The 18,238-nt window shown below is 33.2% G+C and overlaps 1 protein-coding gene across 1 annotated transcript in view; it reads left to right on the top strand.

The window, feature by feature from the left end:
• The first annotated feature begins 1,093 nt into the window (after positions 1-1,093).
• The window catches only part of LOC132720330 (fibropellin-1-like), a 38,976-nt gene continuing 21,831 nt past the window's right edge, over positions 1,094-18,238 (top strand). Inside the window, exons 1-6 of the mRNA XM_060704458.1 lie at positions 1,094-1,205; positions 5,518-5,604; positions 9,118-9,184; positions 9,788-9,889; positions 11,825-11,935; positions 13,083-13,196. Coding sequence (XP_060560441.1) covers positions 1,134-1,205; positions 5,518-5,604; positions 9,118-9,184; positions 9,788-9,889; positions 11,825-11,935; positions 13,083-13,196 — 553 coding nt within the window. The 5' untranslated portion in view covers positions 1,094-1,133. The remainder of the gene's footprint in view (positions 1,206-5,517; positions 5,605-9,117; positions 9,185-9,787; positions 9,890-11,824; positions 11,936-13,082; positions 13,197-18,238) is intronic.

Here is an 18,238-nt window from a genome sequence, read left to right as displayed (position 1 = left end):
AATTCAACTTTTGAAAATTTTGAATTTCGATCTTCGAGCTGGCTCGAAATTCAACTCCAGCTCAAAATTCAACTTTTGCAAATTTTGAATTTCGATTTTCGAGCTGGCTCGAAATTCAAATCCAGCTCGAAATTCAACTTTTGCAAATTTTGAATTTCGATCTTCGAGCTGGCTCAAAATTCAACTCCAGCTCGAAATTCAACTTTTGCAAATTTTGAATTTCGATCTTCGAGCTGGCTCGAAATTCAACTCCAGCTCGAAATTTAACTTTTGAAAATTTTGAAATTCGATCTTCGAGCTAGCTCGAAATTCAACTCCAGCTCGAAATTGAACTTTTGAAAATTTTGAATTTCGATCTTCGAGCTGGCTCGAAATTCAACTCCAGCTCGAAATTCAACTTTTGAAAATTTTGAATTTCGATCTTTGAGCTAGCTCGAAATTCAACTCCAGCTCGAAATTCAACTTTTGAAAATTTTGAATTTCGATCTTCGAGCTGGCTCGAAATTCAACTCCAGCTCGAAATTCAACTTTTGAAATTTTTTTTTTCGATCTTCGAGCTGGCTCGAAATTCAACTCCAGCTCGAAATTCAACTTTTGAAAATTTTGAATTTCGATCTTCGAGCTGGCTCGAAATTCAACTCCAGCTCGAAATTCAACTTTTGAAAATTTTGAATTTCGATCTTCGAGCTGGCTCGAAATTCAACTCCAGCTCGAAATTCGCCTTAAGCTTACTTTGAATTTCGATGTTCGAGCTGGCTCGAATTTTAACTCCAGCTCGAAATTCGGGTTTTGAAAATTTTGAATTTCGATGTTCGAGCTGGCTCGAAATTCAATTCCAGCTCGAAATTCGGGTTTTGAAAATTTTGAATTTTGATGTTCGAGCTGGCTCGAAATTCAACTCCAGCTCGAAATTCAGCTTTTGTTTACTTTGAATTTCGATATTCGAGCTAGCTCGAAGTTCAAAGCTAGCTTGAAATTCACTAGAAACTGAATTCCGATCTTCGATCTTCGATGTCAGTGCCAACTTCTCGATACTATATATTTTACCTGAGTGTTCCTTTAATGTATACCTGCGTGGGCAATAATCGATTCACGTGTATAAATCAACCGCAGAGCCAATTTTCTGCAGTGAAATGTTTTACGATAGAGCAGATTGCATTTTACATAGACTGCGAAATATGGAACATCTTTTGGGCTTTATTCTGGTATGTCTTCACATTCATTAAATTTTAATTTTTTTTCTTTGAGAATTATCTAAAAAGCATGTTTATTGTTCATTAAACTATTTTCTAGATATTTATTTTTGACATAATTATTTATTTAGTTTGTGTTTCAGTGTGAATATTTCACAAATTACGTGTTAAACAAAAACGACCACAATCATTTGAAAACCGCGTGCTTAGTGTAAGACAAAGTTGTTGGTTTTCGATATTTACTTTTTCATACATAATTTATGCGTCAAAGTCCAAACATAGAATATCTGTATTAAATTTGTTTAAATATATATTTGTTATGTTTTGCATGATAATTTGCTTAACAAAAATGCTTTTTAACTGTATAATTGGATAAAAAGCAAACTTTTTCATCAAAACTCTTCTCTTGTTTGTCAGTAGATGTTCTGAAATTATTCAGATTAACTTTTTAATGACGGCGTTTCGTAAAGTGTATCATTTTGTTATAGAATATAATTAGAAACCATGCCGAATACCATGTCATTTAATCAGGATTATCACGTGTCTCGTGTTAGGTTAGATGCACAGCCATTACCAGTGCAAAAAAAAATATTTAAATTGTACAAAATCTGCTACAGTTACATGTATCAAAAACAGAAGACGGGGAAATGATAAAAAGTAATTTAGAAATAAAAAACAAGAACTCGCTTATATTTATGATCTTAATATAAATGCGATTTTAATGAAAAGGAAAGCAATTATGTTAAAGGGAAAGAAGACTATGACAAGTACTAAGAAAAGGGCAGGGACAAAAATACGTACTTAAAAGAAAAAAAAATTAAGAGAAAAAAGGATGACCAAATCGAAATACTAAAAAGGAGAAAGACATTTTAAAAAATGCTTCAAGCAGCCACAAAAATAAGATATTGTACTTGCATTAACCTTACAAAAGAATGTTTGAATTTTAAGAACAGAATCGAAGGACTTATTCTAACTTCTGGAAGCTTTCATCAAATAACAGCCATATATGCTACCTTCTTTAATCCTTTATAAGAAACTTGTTTATAGAGAGCATAAAAATACCAAGCTCCTTTTAGAAAAAAAAAACAAAATGTGTTGAATCCGGATCAAATTCGTAGTCTTAATTGTTTTGTCGAAATTATAAAAAAGTGTAAAAGGAAACCATGTTGCTTACTTGTTGATTTTTTAAGGCTTTCATTTAGTTTGTAGAGTTTGTTTGCCGAAAAATTTATCTCAAAAATGACGGCAGTATAAATAGTGTATAAGTATTGTATAGTATAAGTATTTTTTTGAGTCATATACTCAATTTTGTAACGATTTGTTTTTCAAAATGGAAATGAAATGCAAATGTTTTAAATGTAAATGTGGAGTACATCAAGAATATTTCCACCTTTTAATATTTCATTTTCTTAAATAGAGGATATTGAATGAGAGTAAGTTTAATACTGAATTTATCATTAATGTCTGATAGTGCGTATACAATCTTCGATCATTCTTACACAAAACATGTAAGCATGCAATCTAGAAAAAAAATCCACCAAAAATTGGTTTAATACTAACTGCGTTAACGTAAAAATTGACTTTAAACGCGCGCATTATAATTTCAATCGTAATAAAACAAATGAAAACAGGATATTGTCCACGCGTGCTAGAACTAAGTTACATGTATGATAAAGTGAAGAAGAAAGCATATAATACGTACAAAATTCGACAGGCAAAGAAATTTAGCAATTTAGCTAAATCTCAGCCTAGACAATTTTGGAAAAAAATCGAAAATCTTAAAGATGCACCATTTTAGGCTGACAACCTTAATTTCGATAGTTTGTTTAACATTTTAAAGGCATGCTTGGTGACGATTAGCCGAGCAGTGAAAATGACGATTATATTCCGCAGAACGATCAGTCCGACGCTGCCCGACAACTTTACAGAACAAGAAATTAGACCAAAACAATAATAAAATGCCAGGGTTAGATAACCTTCCAAGTGAATTATTTAAGTCGAGCTATGATTTAATTTTATTTTTATTATGAAAATATATAATAGACTATTTAACAATGGTGAATATTCCTGTTCTTGATGTTTAAGAATAATTACACAAGGGGACGTAAATGATGCTAAGAATTACTGAAGCTTATCAAAGTACTCTGCAGAAATTTACTCTCGGTTGCTTTTGGACGAATTAACTCAATGGTCTAATAAATATGATACGCTTGACAGAAATCAATTCGGATTTCGAAAGGGAAAGCAAATAATTGATAAGTGAAGTTTTAGAACTTGGGAAAAAACCTTTATTGCTGTTTTGTTGATTATATGTTATGTTTTGATATAATTAATAGAACATTTTGCTGTCAAAAACTTCTAACAGAAAAAGTCAGTCGTATATTTGTACGGGCCGTAAAAGCAATGTATACTATTGTTATGTCTTGTGTAAAGTTCAATACAGAATCATAAAAATTCTTCACCTCTTACACTGGATTGAATCATGGGCACCCGAGTTTCCTTCTGCTATTTATGTACTTCGTGAAGGACGCCGTACACAATATTAATACAAATTTTGATGATACGTGTAAATACTTTTAGCTATTGTATGATGATGACAAAATGCTTTACGCTAGATCCCCGGAACCATTCCAGTCTATGATTTATGATCCTGTAACGTATTTTGGGGAGTGGGGGTCTAACCATTAATATTACAAAAACTAAAATATTAATATTTGAGAGAGGCCGCTAGTCTCAACATCAATTTTATATTGAAGATACACTCTAAGAAGTAAGAAATATTTTAATATTTAGGTATCATATAAATTAAAAATGGAAACTGGTACCGCAGTCAAAAGTGTATTGCAAAACATGCTTCTCGTGCATTATTTAGCCTGTTCACAATTTTTAATAATATCCAGTTACCAATTAAACAAAATATAGGTTTGTTTATTTGACAGTTTGATTGGCTCTATTCCAATTTTCGGGTCTGAAATATAGGGGATGCATCAAGCGACCGACATAGAACTGTTACAAACTAAATTCTTACGTCGCGTATCGTGTGTCTCATTTTATGGAGAACTCGGATGCGTACCACTAGCTGAATTTAGAAAAATAAATATATTGGCGGGAAGCTTGTTAGCGAGGGCGCGGGGCGAAGTTTTATAGTTAAAATTTAGCCTCGCTGGGGCGCGGAGCGAGATTTAAGAAATAAAATGGCGGGGTCGCGGGACAAAAACACGCTTATTAGCGGGGGCACAGGGCGAAGTTTTATTTATTAAACTTCGCCACGCGCCCCCGCTAATTATCGTGTTTTCGTCAAGCCATCCCGTCAATTTAACTTGTTATTTCTCGACTTTTCGCTTGGCGGTGAAACACGAATGGCACAAATCAGCCACAATACTCTTAACTAATAAAGCAGACCACTGCGTTTTAAGAGCGGTCGTGAGTATCGTGGCCAAACCTGGACTGCTCAAGTGAAAAGTATTTAGATGTACATTGATTAAGCTTGGAATTAACAAACGTATGTGAATAATATACCGTTCCAGTTGATAAAACACTGCTTATTAGATACATAATTATTATCAACACATAAATAATTCGCCACGCCTTCAAACATACTGTACATTTAAACATAATTTTCAAAGAGAACATTATTAGATTGCATTAAAGAAAACAAGTATATGGTTTCACTATCATGACTTAGAACATCGACGCACAGTTTATTCAAAGAAACTGGATGTTATTACGAGAATATCACGCAAGGCAGAATGTCTTTGTAAATCATGTAATATGAGAAAAGCAGAAACTGAATTTCACTTTATTTATGTACATCCTAAATATTGCGAATTGGGGAACAAAATATTTTCGGTATTATTTTTGATATTGGCCAGTTCTACATTAATTTGATCAATTAATGAATTCCACATCTAATAAATCTATTTGTTATTTATCAAAATATATATGCATATATATTTCGCCTTCATAATCTGTTTAAAATACTTTTCTCAAGTGCATATTTATCCGCAATACAATTGTGTAATGGCGATGGATTGTGTATGTTTATGCCAAATAAACTATTACATTTTAATTTAACTGAGATTTTACATTGTATAAGCATATTATGTGTTTCTCCTTATTTCATCATTCTCTAATTTGACCTTTGAAAAACCTTTTGTATTAACATGCGTGAATAAAATTAAAAAGTGTTTATAAAACCTACTGTATCTATACACATTTAACCTCTAAACTTATTTTATCAAACATATTATTCTTTTTATGGAAATATTATGATACAGTATTAGCTTAGAAAGTTTAAAGATAATTGATATTTGTTTTATTTCAGATATGTATCTCACTTGCGTGCATGTCTAATGCTGATGAGGTTGGCTGCAAAAAAACAAAAGTCTATGAGTGCAATACACATAGTGACGTAAGAGCAATATATCGTTTATTACTAGTAGAGCGATATATCGTTTATTACTATCAACAACAACTTTAAGTGCAATTATCATTTATTACTATCAACAACAACTTTAAGTGCAATTATCATTTTATTGCTTTCAACAACAACTTTAAGTGCACTTATCATTTATTGCCATCAACAACAACTTTAAGTGCAATTATCATTTATTACTATCAATAACAACTTTAAGTGCAATTATTTTATATTATTTATTTATTGCTATCAACAACAACGACGTGTCTCCATTCCTCTCCCCCAAACCATCCAATAAGACATCTAAATATCATTGTGATAGCTGGAATTGTGTTTTGAAAACTAAAGAAATATAATTGATTGATTTTATTTCAATACAATTCAAAACATAAAGAAATAGAACACATTATATCCGAAGAAAAAAATATAATTGAAATGTCATTCTGTGGTAGCCCTCATCATAACTAAGTTCAGATTTTGTTTTAGAAATGAGTCTGACACTTTCTGTTTCGCCTTTAGACAAAAACAGATTTTCAAATGGACACTTACATGGTCCACTTATCTAAGTCAATCTTTACAGAGTGTCATTCAAAAATTATGATCACAAATCGAAGTCAGATATGCTATTGAATTTGCGGATTAGAGACACCATACAACAAACGATAAATAAATATGTATCATATATAATATTCCTGTGTCAAACCAGATTCTTTCATTTTAATTGTCATACATAATTTGTTTCAAGAACCATGAACGGTACCATTTTTGTCAAGCGGTTTAATCTTAAAATTGTAAGAAACACGCAAGTTTAGTTAAACAAAAGTGAAAAATTAAATCCAATCTATACTAGCCTTTGTTTAATTCACTCATACGCCAGGAAAATATGACCCACTTATACCGAAAATTAGATTGTAAGCAGCCATTATAAGGGAACTGCTGTTGATTGTGAAACGTTATTCATGAGCGATTTTATATCTGTTAGCCACTTACTGAAAGCGACCCATCGATTAACAAACAGTACGACGCATAACCAATCGGCCATGCTCCCTTTATATCTGTTAATCAGTATGTCTGTATTTGGAATACGATATTTGCTTCCTGTTTCATAGAAATTTCTAGATGACAATCCAGTTCTATAAAAATCTGTCACAATATTAGGCCAAGGAATAAGCTTCAAACCATAATGAAAACAAATTGTCTAGTACGATTAAAAAAAGGTTAACTTTCCTTTTACAAATGACAATATGTTGGAAAAGGCCAATAAAGATTTATATCAAGGAAAAAAAATAAAGTAAAATACATGTATCAAAAGATACGACTGCACGAAATGGCCAAATGGTGCAAGGTCGAATTAATGATTCCATTTCAAATGATTGTGTGCTCGATTTATATTCATAACAACGGTTGCATGATTGACAACCATTGTACAAGGATTGGGAGTTGGATTGAGAATATTAAAGAAATTTGAGCTTATATAAAAGTTCGCGCTAAACGTTATTATATATTACGTTAGGCAGATTTTTCTGAATTTGGGTAATTTTATAAGTTGGACAAGATATCTATGAGAAAGTTCGTAGGACTGAAAGAAATTCTAACTGGCACAGACAGGTTAAAAATGCTGAAAATCTGGCTGACCTGTGAAACAGTCAGGAAAGACAAATACAAATGTATCTCAAAGTCAGGGGTTTAAAAAGCGATTCGTGATATTACAATTGCTAATAGAATCTCGCTTTCAAAGATGCTTTTCATTTTGGAAACGTATTTCGAAAGTTGGAAAGACTTTTGCCCGAGAGATATCCCATATATTTACATACTACCAAACCGCTTAGCCGTTGCTCAATATGTTTCTTATTCTAAATCAGAAACTATTTGTAAACATTGTTACTGGTGGCGCAATCGAATCAGTCAAAAAATAAATTGGAAACAAAATATGGCCAGCAAAACGTATTGGAAGGCCTTGGACAATGAGTGCAAATAATGTCATTTATTACATATTCTTCTCCCGTAGAACGTTCACAGCCAAAGAACGAAAATATTACAGGTCGATATAACGGAGATGTTCTACTTAAAAATCGCAAGAAAAAATATCAAAAACAACGCTCTTTGTCAGCATGCTCGTCTACCTAATGATAATGCTCCATCACATACATCTGAATGTTTGAAGTCGGAGAACGTTATCGTCTTGCCACACATCAAACTCGCCAAACATAGCCCTATTCGAGCGACGTTAACTTTTCTTATTGTCAAAACTTTAAAGAAAAATCTTGTATGGTTGTCGACACAAGTCCCTTAGCTCAGCCATCAGTCAGTGCCCAAGATTTCTACCTAAATCAGCGTACCGTTACGCATGTCATAAATTATTTCAGATAAACATATTATGTATTTCAATCAATGGAGAAAATTTTGAAGGGATGTTATGTTCATTTGATTTTTTGAATCGGATTCTTTTAAGAGATCTTTCAGTATACATTACAGATCGAACGACCATGGGGAGCCGTTTTATTAACGTGCCGTTGTCTACGGCAATTTATTGTCAGTGTCGTACGTTTGCGACATTGTCGTATGACCGTTTTTGGAAATGTGTCGATAAATTGTCATGTAGAAGTCTTTGTCGTATACAAAAATTCACGAGAGGCACAGTCTAGTCAGTGCGCGCTATGATGTCACATCTGTCAAAAGTGACAGACGAAACAAAATATATACAATTTAGCATCCACGGACCTGCAAAAAGACCCAAAAAAATGGCAAAGTGGGTAACAGAGAAAACAACTGTCTTACTTGAAATAGTTGTTATCTCCCCTTAATTTTTTGGCGTAAGTGTACTTTTAAAGGGAAATAACCGCTTCGAGGAGTTCAGACTACTTTCGGTTTTTTGCAAATAAGAGTATCATCGCTAACAGTATTTGTTCGGTCTGACGACCCAAACAAATAAAAACTGTTTAAGGAAAAGAGTACTGAAATATAATGTGATTAAGAAGATTGTTTTCTGTTGTCTCAAAATTAAAGAAAGCAAATGAAATAACTAGAAAACGTACAAAAAAACAATGACAAGTTCTTACGGGGAGATTACTGCGTAAAGATTGTCAAATGACAGGCGCATTAATTTTCAATCCTTTTCGGGGATGAAAAAATAGTTCCCGATTGGTCGAATATTTCTAATATCGTTTATTTTAATTATATTTTGTGTATATCATGTTTTAGTTTCCAAAAAGTTATTTATGGCAAATAACCTTAATCATCTTTAGCTTCTGTTACTTTTAAGCAATTACTAAAGTTATATTGATTTAGGAGGTCAAAATACTACTTTGTTTACATTTTGTTACTTTTACGACAAATAATTTTATATTCAGCACTTCTTTCTTCAGGTGAAAAGCATGAAATATAACATGCCCTAAAACCATTATGTAAACGCTGTAAAATCCATGCCTTTCATTTCTTAAGAAAGTAAAATGTATCTGAGGAATAATATGCCTTGAATAATCGCCAAAATAATTGTTTTTTTTTCAGTGTGAAAACTATGGATTAAAAGGAAACGCCTGCGTTGACAAAAATGGAAAGAAAATCTGTATGAGATGTAAGATATGTTTTATTGAAATGCATTTCTGTTTTTATTATATGCAAACAGATTATAAATAGTATATAGAAATTTCTTTTTACTCAAACAATGATTATGGCCAAAGTAACGAAGTAGATCTAGAATGACCGGTCATAGAATTATGGTCCCCCAATCAAAACTTTTATATAATCATAATATTATGATCCCGATAAAATTATCATGACGTCCCCACATGTAGATGTCGCGTTAGAGCCTCCGCGATAGACACAAAAGTCTAAACCATGATGATGAAAAGTCGAAAAAATGATGGTGAAAATTCGAAATAACGAAACTATGATTGTGAAAAGTCGCAGGTACGATGATGAAAGGACGAAAGTAAGATGGTGAAAAGTCGAAATAGGTGAAAACTCGATATCATTTCGTTTTTTCACAATTATACTTATGGCCCTATGGCCGTTATGAGTACTTTAAATGCTTTAACAGAAACACCAAGAATAACAATACTAAGCTTCAGCTGTTCTGACGAACTGATTGGAATTTCACGACTTTATCAAGTATTGTGTAACTGTTATAATGATACTTGGTACTTTCCAAATACATTTAATGCTTTATATCATTCAGGTCAATGTGCAAAATTTCATCAATGTAGATGGGATAAAAATGAACTTGTTTGTGATAACTGTGAAGAAGGTTTTTTCGGTGATCATTGTGAATGTCAAAACGGTAATTATTAAAATTGATCATTTCAATCATTTTGTCTCAGTTTTAGATTAACATAAGTCTTAGAATTATTTACTTTATGTAATTTACAAGAATTTAATACACTGGTTACTATATATAGTAACAAAATTGCCTAAGATTTCAACTTATTATGAATGTCACGTGACCGATTATGAGTTTGCGGCCCGGGGTCGAGAACTGATAATCATAATCGGTCCGCTGAACACGAGTACGTGTAAAGACTGAAACAAAGACGTCACGTTTTACGTCTAATTAGCTAGCTGTAAAAGTGAAAGTAAAATTGAAGTAAGGATAGCTTGATTTTGTAATTATGCAAAAGCGTAATTTCTACAAACACAGCTTTATTGAAATTTAAAGAAACAAGAATTTGTAACAGAGTTACCAACTCCCCCGCCATAGAGAAGTATTATAAGAAGCATAAAATTGTGCTATTTCAGAGATTGAGGTATGTGGTATTAGTCCAACATTTTGATCAATTCTGGATCTGCAAATGCAACAATAAATTAATTTAATAATGAATTAAAATGAAATAACATTAAATACCATATCCTGTCGATGGTATGACCCTGGAGATTTCTATAATTCGCGCAATACACGTTTGAGATAGGCATCTAACAGTTACTTAAGACAGGCTGTCTTATTATGCCTACACAGAACATTTTAGCTAAGTTATTTCAAAATTCTTTGATGGGACAAACAGATGGGGTCCATTTTTACATCCCCCATTTTCTATCAAAAGATCTCTAATACTTTTGAAGTTATTCTCTGGAAACGAAAACACAGACTATGATATCTTTTAATTGTAAGTGTGACCTTGTAAGATCGAACTTATAATGTTCCCTATAGCAGACTATATTAATCTTTGTCTTGACCCTAGTGTATGCGACTTGTTATTGCACATGGCACAACGTCTCATTATTGTTAACATTTGTGCCAAGTATTTACAAAATCCCTTTATCTATGAAGAAGTTATAGACCGGACACAAAATATACCCTTTAACAAACTAAGTTAATATTTGACCTCTAAGTGTGACCTTGAACTTGGAGGTAGGTATGCAGGTGCTGATCATGACACATTGTCTTATTAGCCAAGTAGTTTCAAAATCCTTTGATTTATGAAAAAGTTATTGACTGGACATAAAATATACCATACAACAGATTATGTTAGTTTTTTACCTCCAAGTGTGACCTTGACCTTAGAGGTAGATGACCGTTTGTTGCGCATGACCCATCGTCTCATTAATGTGAACAATTATGGCAAGTTTTTACAAAATCCCTTCAAAGATAAGAAAGTTATGGACCGGACACGGCATATACCCTCCAATAGACAATGAATGAGAAAGTGCGACCTTGACGCTAGAGGTATGGGTCTGGTTGTTGCGCATGACACATCGTCTTATTATAACAAACATTTGTGCCAAGTTATTTCAAACTCCTTTGATAATTGACAAAGTTATGGACCGGACATGAATGTATGACGGACGGAGGGACAGACGGACGGAGCCTATTTCTATATCCCCCTTTTTTATTCGAAAAGGTGGGGACAATAAAATACTAGCTATAATGTCATTCCGAGAGAATAAATCGTGTTTGATACAAAGAAGGGAAGCAACTCTGTATAAGATGCTGTACAGTACAGTTGAAATCTACAGAGATAGGAATTTCAACGAAAAATATCAAAGTAAACTTAAAATACTGCTTCTGTTAGATTTATCGGTGTATTTAAGAAATAATACACGTTTGGCCATTATTCATTTTGCGGGCCGATTATCAGAACAGAACTATTACCACCTTCCGGCCCTAGTCTGCCGTGTATTAGTCTCTTATTATTATAATTTTAATATTATGCCGTATGTTATCAGTCATATATATCCTAGTCCTTTTTATTCACTTCAGTTTGCCAATTTTTTTTTTCAGAAACTAGTCCTTGTGACCCAAACCCTTGTGTGAATGGTTTCTGTATAGAAGATGGTCAAAGTTACCATTGTGAATGTAAACCTGGATGGGAAGGACCGCACTGTGATGCAGGTAGCGTAGATTTTTTTTTGTAAAAATTCAAGAGAGGTACTAATAAGCTAAAGTATTTTAAATAATTAATACATTGTCTTTTAAAGATAAGACGACTAAAGTAAAAGAAAAGAAAACAAGGAAGAAAAAAAAGTTTATGTTCCATTGGTAAGTTTCATTCACAGGCGTTCAGCACATTTGCAATAATAGTTAAATTATCATAAAATATTCACCCCTTGATCATCAAGAACAGCCGTTTACTATATAAAATATATACAAGGTATATAATTCACCTTAACGTATTACCCCGACACGGTCAACATTATGTTTTTTATAGAGGACATATTTTCATACTTAAATGTATAAAATCAACATATATATCTTTCAGTAACCGTTAAAAATATTGAGTCATCTATCCTCATTTACGAAAAATGAATTATCAAACGTGAAAAATTACCTTAGAATTCCCGGGTCGACATATTTTGTGCGAATGAAATTACCAAAATCCACGACGAGCAAACTTACGTTAAGCTGCTTGTTATTGGTAAGAAAGTATTCCTTAAATAAGACCATTGTTCAACTACACTATAAATAGGCAGCGGAAGTTTGTTCGAACCATTAGTCAAATCCAAATTGATGAAATAAAATCAGACTAAATACATAGGAGATCTGCGCGACGAGTGGGCATTCATCGAGTTTTTCGCAAATGGTAGTCCCTTAAATAGCATGCACCGACAAATTGGACGATAGGCTGTCCATGATATATAGAAACACAAATGACATAGTCGCCATCCTTAAACAATGTTATCTCATCCAAGCGCAATCATCGATCTCACCAAGTAACCTTTATTCAATCTTTTCTATCAAGAATAAAATGAGCCATGTCACGACAAAACCAACATAATGGGTTTGCGACCAGCATGGATCCAGACCAGCCTGCGCATCCGCGCAGTCTGATCAGGATCCATGCTGTGCGCTTACATACTCTATTACAGATGGAGAAACTGATAGCGAACAGCATGAATCCTGATCAGACTGCGCAGAAGCGCAGGCTGGTCTGGATCCATGCTGGTCTCAAACCCATTATGTTGGTTTTGTCGTGACGCGGCTCAAATGTAGTACATTACTAAGTGTCAATGTTGTTTTTTATGCACATCATATTTTACAGATGTTAATGAATGTTTATCAAGTCCATGTGGAGTTGGTAGTTGTATCAATGAAATAAACAGATATAAATGCAAATGTCCAAACGGTTATGTAGACAACTGTCAAGGTGTAAATCGTAAGTAGTTTTGAAAAAATAAAATCTTAACTTTTTTCTTTGTTTTTCTTATGCAGTTGTAATAATTATTTATTTCTTGTTTTGTTTCCTTGTTTAAATGACATATGTTAACCTTTCATTATGTCAGCAGTAGACATAATACAATTTTGAATAGGGGATTATAGTTGCTCTTCTTTGAAGGTCGATATATTTCACAGAAATAACATGACGTGTTGTTTTTACGTTCAAGCAACACATTGAAAAACACATTTTCCTTTACTAATTAGTTTCATGCACAAAACGCAATCATCAGAAGTGTAAAAGAAAGGGGCGTAACTATGTTCATACTGTTGGCGGTGGTTCGTTTTTAAAGTTTTCCTGGAATGTACGGACGAGCATTAGTCCCAGGTGTGTGTTTTTTATTAACTCGAAATTTTGAGTTGGTAACTCGAAATTTCGACTTACTTATCTCGAAATTTTGACTTACTAGCTCGAAATTTCGACTTATTAACTCGAAATTTCGAGTTCGACTTATTTACCCGAAATGTCGACTTATTAACTCGAAATTTTGACTTAGTAATTCGAAATTTCGACTTAGTTACTCGAAATTTCAACTTAGTCACTCGAAATTTCGACTTAGTAACTAGAAATTTCGACTTAGTAACTCGAAATTTCGACTAATAGTGCACAGGGTTGAATTCAAGATACTTTCTTTCGTGTGTAGCTGTTGCACATTGACAGAGCACCTTTAACATTTATTTAACAGAACGATTTAATAGGGTCAAATTGTCCATACATACTGAACATATCCTTCGCTTTTTTGTGGAGGGGGGGGGGGTGTAAAATCACACTTTCCACATTTCCGTGTTAACCGGATGTTTTTTTTTCTTAAGCACACATACAACCATCATGTGGAGAAACAACACGAGCAAAACCCACCCTATTGTAAACTTTGCAATATCATGTGTTAAATCGGTTTTAAATGGCGTGTATACCATGTATACGCCAGTTATTCTGTCACGTTTCTTTATACTAATAATGTTTTTGTAACATTATTCATTATTTACTACTACTTTGATTCATATTGTGTTGATGAAAGTTGATAAAAGTGGAACTTGGTTTTACATATATGTTGGGAATAATAAAAAAGCATCCGATTTTACAAGAAATATAGTCAGTCTTACAATTTTGACAAAGGCCTCAGCATGCCCTTTTTTGGCCAAGCCGCGATACTTTCCTCAGATGACCTACACGTGAAGTATAGGACCGTTTTATTCACAGGGATGAGAAGAATATGATTAGTGAAAAGATATGTTCGAACAGATAGGATACAATACAACGTCTAAAGAACGCCTGAACGTACAGATTAAAGGAAGCCTTGTGTTTTTTAGGTCGGGTGTGTACATGCCATTACTAAGTTTAAGTTAAATTCAATAGTTTTTGTACGGGCACCCCTTTCTCCATCTCCATCGTTCAACGGCACTCCCTACTATATCTTATATCATCTAACTAATAACTTTGGCCATTCTTGTAATGTTAATAAGTCGAAATTTCGAGTAACTAAGTCGAAATTTCGAGATAAGTAACTAGAAATTTCCAGTTAGTATGTCGCAATTTCAAGTTAGTAACTCGAAATTTCGAGATAAGATAAATCGAAATTTCGAGTTAATATAAAAACATAAACCTGGCACTAATGCTCTTCCGTAGGAATGTCCTCAGGTTGACGAATTTAAAGCTGATGTAAAATATCTTGAAATATCTTAATAGCTTTGTTTCCCAATGAGCAGAAAAAAGAACAACAGGAAATATAGATCAACTATGTAGCTACACATATTGCTGTCAGAGGTCATATTTACAATATGGCCTCAAATACTTTAGAATTATTATCTACGCTAATAAAATCTGAACGAGGTATTGAAACCATATCCCGCCCGTTCGTTTATCTGTCCGTCTGTCCAAGGTGTCCGTAGTTCCATACAGTACTATATATATGAGATTGTATGTCCAGTTTTCTTGAAACTTAACATCTTTTACCACCTAAACCTAGACTTACTTTACGGCATCTTAGAAAGGATATATTAGCGTTCCACTCTAAATTTGTTTTAGTTTCGGCTGACAAGGCGGCCAATAACATAATTATTGTATGGCGTATTCATTTTATAAATGTTTCACAAAATGAACTTAACAGCACTAATGCTTATTCTAAAACCGTTCTTTCTGAAAGAGATATTGTGAAAAGTCATATTTCTAGTATTTCTAACTTTAAAGTACGTGTTGGTGAGATATAGCTCATATACTGGATTCTAAAATTACATAAACATCCATATAAAGCCCTCTTTATATTGCTAATTCTACATCTTGTACTACCAGTAATCTTTATATTTCATTATATTCTTGTCTTACCGCCATCAAAACACATGTGATTAGATACTGTGAAACAGTTTTTGAAAATACGGGCAAAAAAACGTTTTTGGTCTGTTAAAAATTCAACTGAAATTTAAGATAAGTTTAAAGTTAAGAATTATCAAGCTTCATCTGTAAGTACTTACGATTTCTCTACCCTATATACAACATTGCCACATAATCTTATAGATAAATTATTATCTTTAATTAAAAAACATTTGCAAGAGAACAGGTCACGTTTCTTGCTTGCAATTCAAAGAAGGCTTTCTTTAACAATAAAATCATTAAACAATATACAATGTGGACCTGTGACGAAGTTTGTAAAGCACTTTTTTATTAGATAACATTTATGTCAGGTATGGTAATACAGTTTTCAAACAGATAATAGGTATTCCAATGGGAACTAATTGTGCCCCCCCCCCCTGATAGCTGATTTATTTCTTTACTGCTATGAGTGGGAATTTATATTAAGACTTTCCCCTACTTCACATCAGGAAATTATACATGCATTTAACAACACTTCCCGCTACCTAGATGATATTCTTAACATGAATAATCCTTATTTCGATTTATTGGTTTCTAAAATATATCCCAGTGAAATTAAATTGAATAAAACTAACTCTTCAGACGTTATGACATCTTTTTTTTAGATTTAAATATTTCTATCATTAACAATACTGTAGTAACTAAAATCTACGATAAAAGAGATGATTTTGATTTTAATATTGTTAATTATCACACATTTAGATGGAGATGTACCTCATGCTACATCATATGGGGTGTATATTTCTCAATTTATTAGATTTGCTATGGCGTGCAGTCGTGTTGATGATTTTAATGAACGCAATTTGTTTTTATTACTAACAAACTTTTTAAACAAGGTTATCGCTATCATAAATTGCGTAAATATTTTACAAAGCTTTACCATCGTAATTCAGACTTAGTTTTAAAATTTAATTGTTATTTAAAAAAACTTTTTTACGATTAGGTACTAGTATTTGTAAGCCTGACTTCTATGGAGATGTGGTTTACAAACTTCGTAGGATCATGGGTCATAGTTATTTATTTGCCGTTTTCACTAAAATTATTAAATGGTTTATTAAAAGAGGTTATAACCCAATTATTTTAAGGCATACCGCATGCTTGGTGTTCAGCCCTTTTACAGTTGGGCACTACGCTTTCCTCTTTTGATTACATCTGACGGACCAAGTGGGAGACTCTATGATGGATAGTTCTTAAAGCCCTTTGGGACTGAATTGTCTTAATGTTCGTCTTCAGCATTGCTTCATCGGGCCCTTGTAGGTGATTTTCTTGTTGCTCTGCCTTCCTTTAAGGCATCGAGTACTTTGGTAATGGTCATAAGGCTGTACCTTTTTCTACATATTTACACAATTTTTTACGTGTTTTATTTATTTCGTCGAATGTAACCATGACCATTGTTAGAATTTCACTTGGCGGGGATTAATTAAATATACATTTTCGTGTCATTCAGGAACATATTGGGGCTAAGAGTGAGGTTTGGCGCGCCTAAAACCGGTTTAAACTCCCCAGTGCTTTAACTACCACTGACCGTTCCAAGGCGGTACCCCTCTGTGTTCCTTCACGTGTTTTTCATGTCTGTTTTGTTATTTGTTTTGGATGTTTACTTGTTTTGTGATGTCTGTCTTGTTGGATTGTCGTGGACGGTAGGTATTTTCTCAATCCCCCCTCTTCCATTTTTACCCCCCACCATTTCACCCTTATAGCCCTTATCCCTATAATTCTCTTATGGGCCCTTTTTAGTTTATATTTTTTTCGCATTGCATGCCCCGCTCCTTTCGCCCTTATGTCCATTGTAGGTTTTTGTTTGATGCCTTCTGGATGCCCTGCTTGTAAAGTAAAGTAATTGCATTTTATAGTCTAAGTTTCATGCTTACGCACGTTCACCGACTTTACAGCTATTACCCCTGTGCTTTAACTACCACTGACCTTTCCAAGGCGGTACCCCTCTGTGTTCCTTCACGTGTTTTTCATGTCTGTATTTTTACTTGTTTTGGATGTTTACTTGTTTTGGATGTTTCGGGGGGCCGCGTCCTGTGAACGTTGTCTTTGCCTTGTTGGTCTTTATTCTTGCTTTTTTTATATAAGAAATAGTTAACAAAGCTCAATAAGTGCAATCATAAGCTAACAAATTGAATGTGTTATTCTTTGTTTGTTAAGTTTTTGTGACAAATGCTATTAAAAAGAATATTTTTAAAAAAACACGTAATGTCATGCCAACAAGTGATAAATATATTGAAATTAAAAAATGTAGATTATGATACTTATACTCTAAGAACAGCTTGTTTCTGAAATAATGCACATTGGTAGCTGACGAAGCCTTTTTCCAAACAGTTAAGCTGCCGTATGACCATTTCAGTATTTGTGTTACTATAAATCGAACAAACAAACAAACAATTATTACTGAGACTTCGCCCTTTTATAAGGAAAATAATATCCAATGACAAATATTGATTTACTTGTATAGATTCTAAATAAAACAATTTGTAAATCTACAATCGATTACATCTTTTCATCTAAATAAATTGTACTGAAGCACATTTCACTATGTCATGCCTTACCAAGTTTAATTCAAGTCCTTGTTAATGCGCATGAGAGAAAATAGCAAACTTTCAAATATT

Source organism: Ruditapes philippinarum, unplaced genomic scaffold, assembly GCF_026571515.1.
Source record: "Ruditapes philippinarum isolate M1 unplaced genomic scaffold, ASM2657151v2 ctg10449_1_1_1_1, whole genome shotgun sequence".
Taxonomy (NCBI): Eukaryota; Metazoa; Mollusca; class Bivalvia; order Venerida; family Veneridae; genus Ruditapes; species Ruditapes philippinarum.
This window is presented reverse-complemented; position numbering and strand designations above follow the sequence as displayed.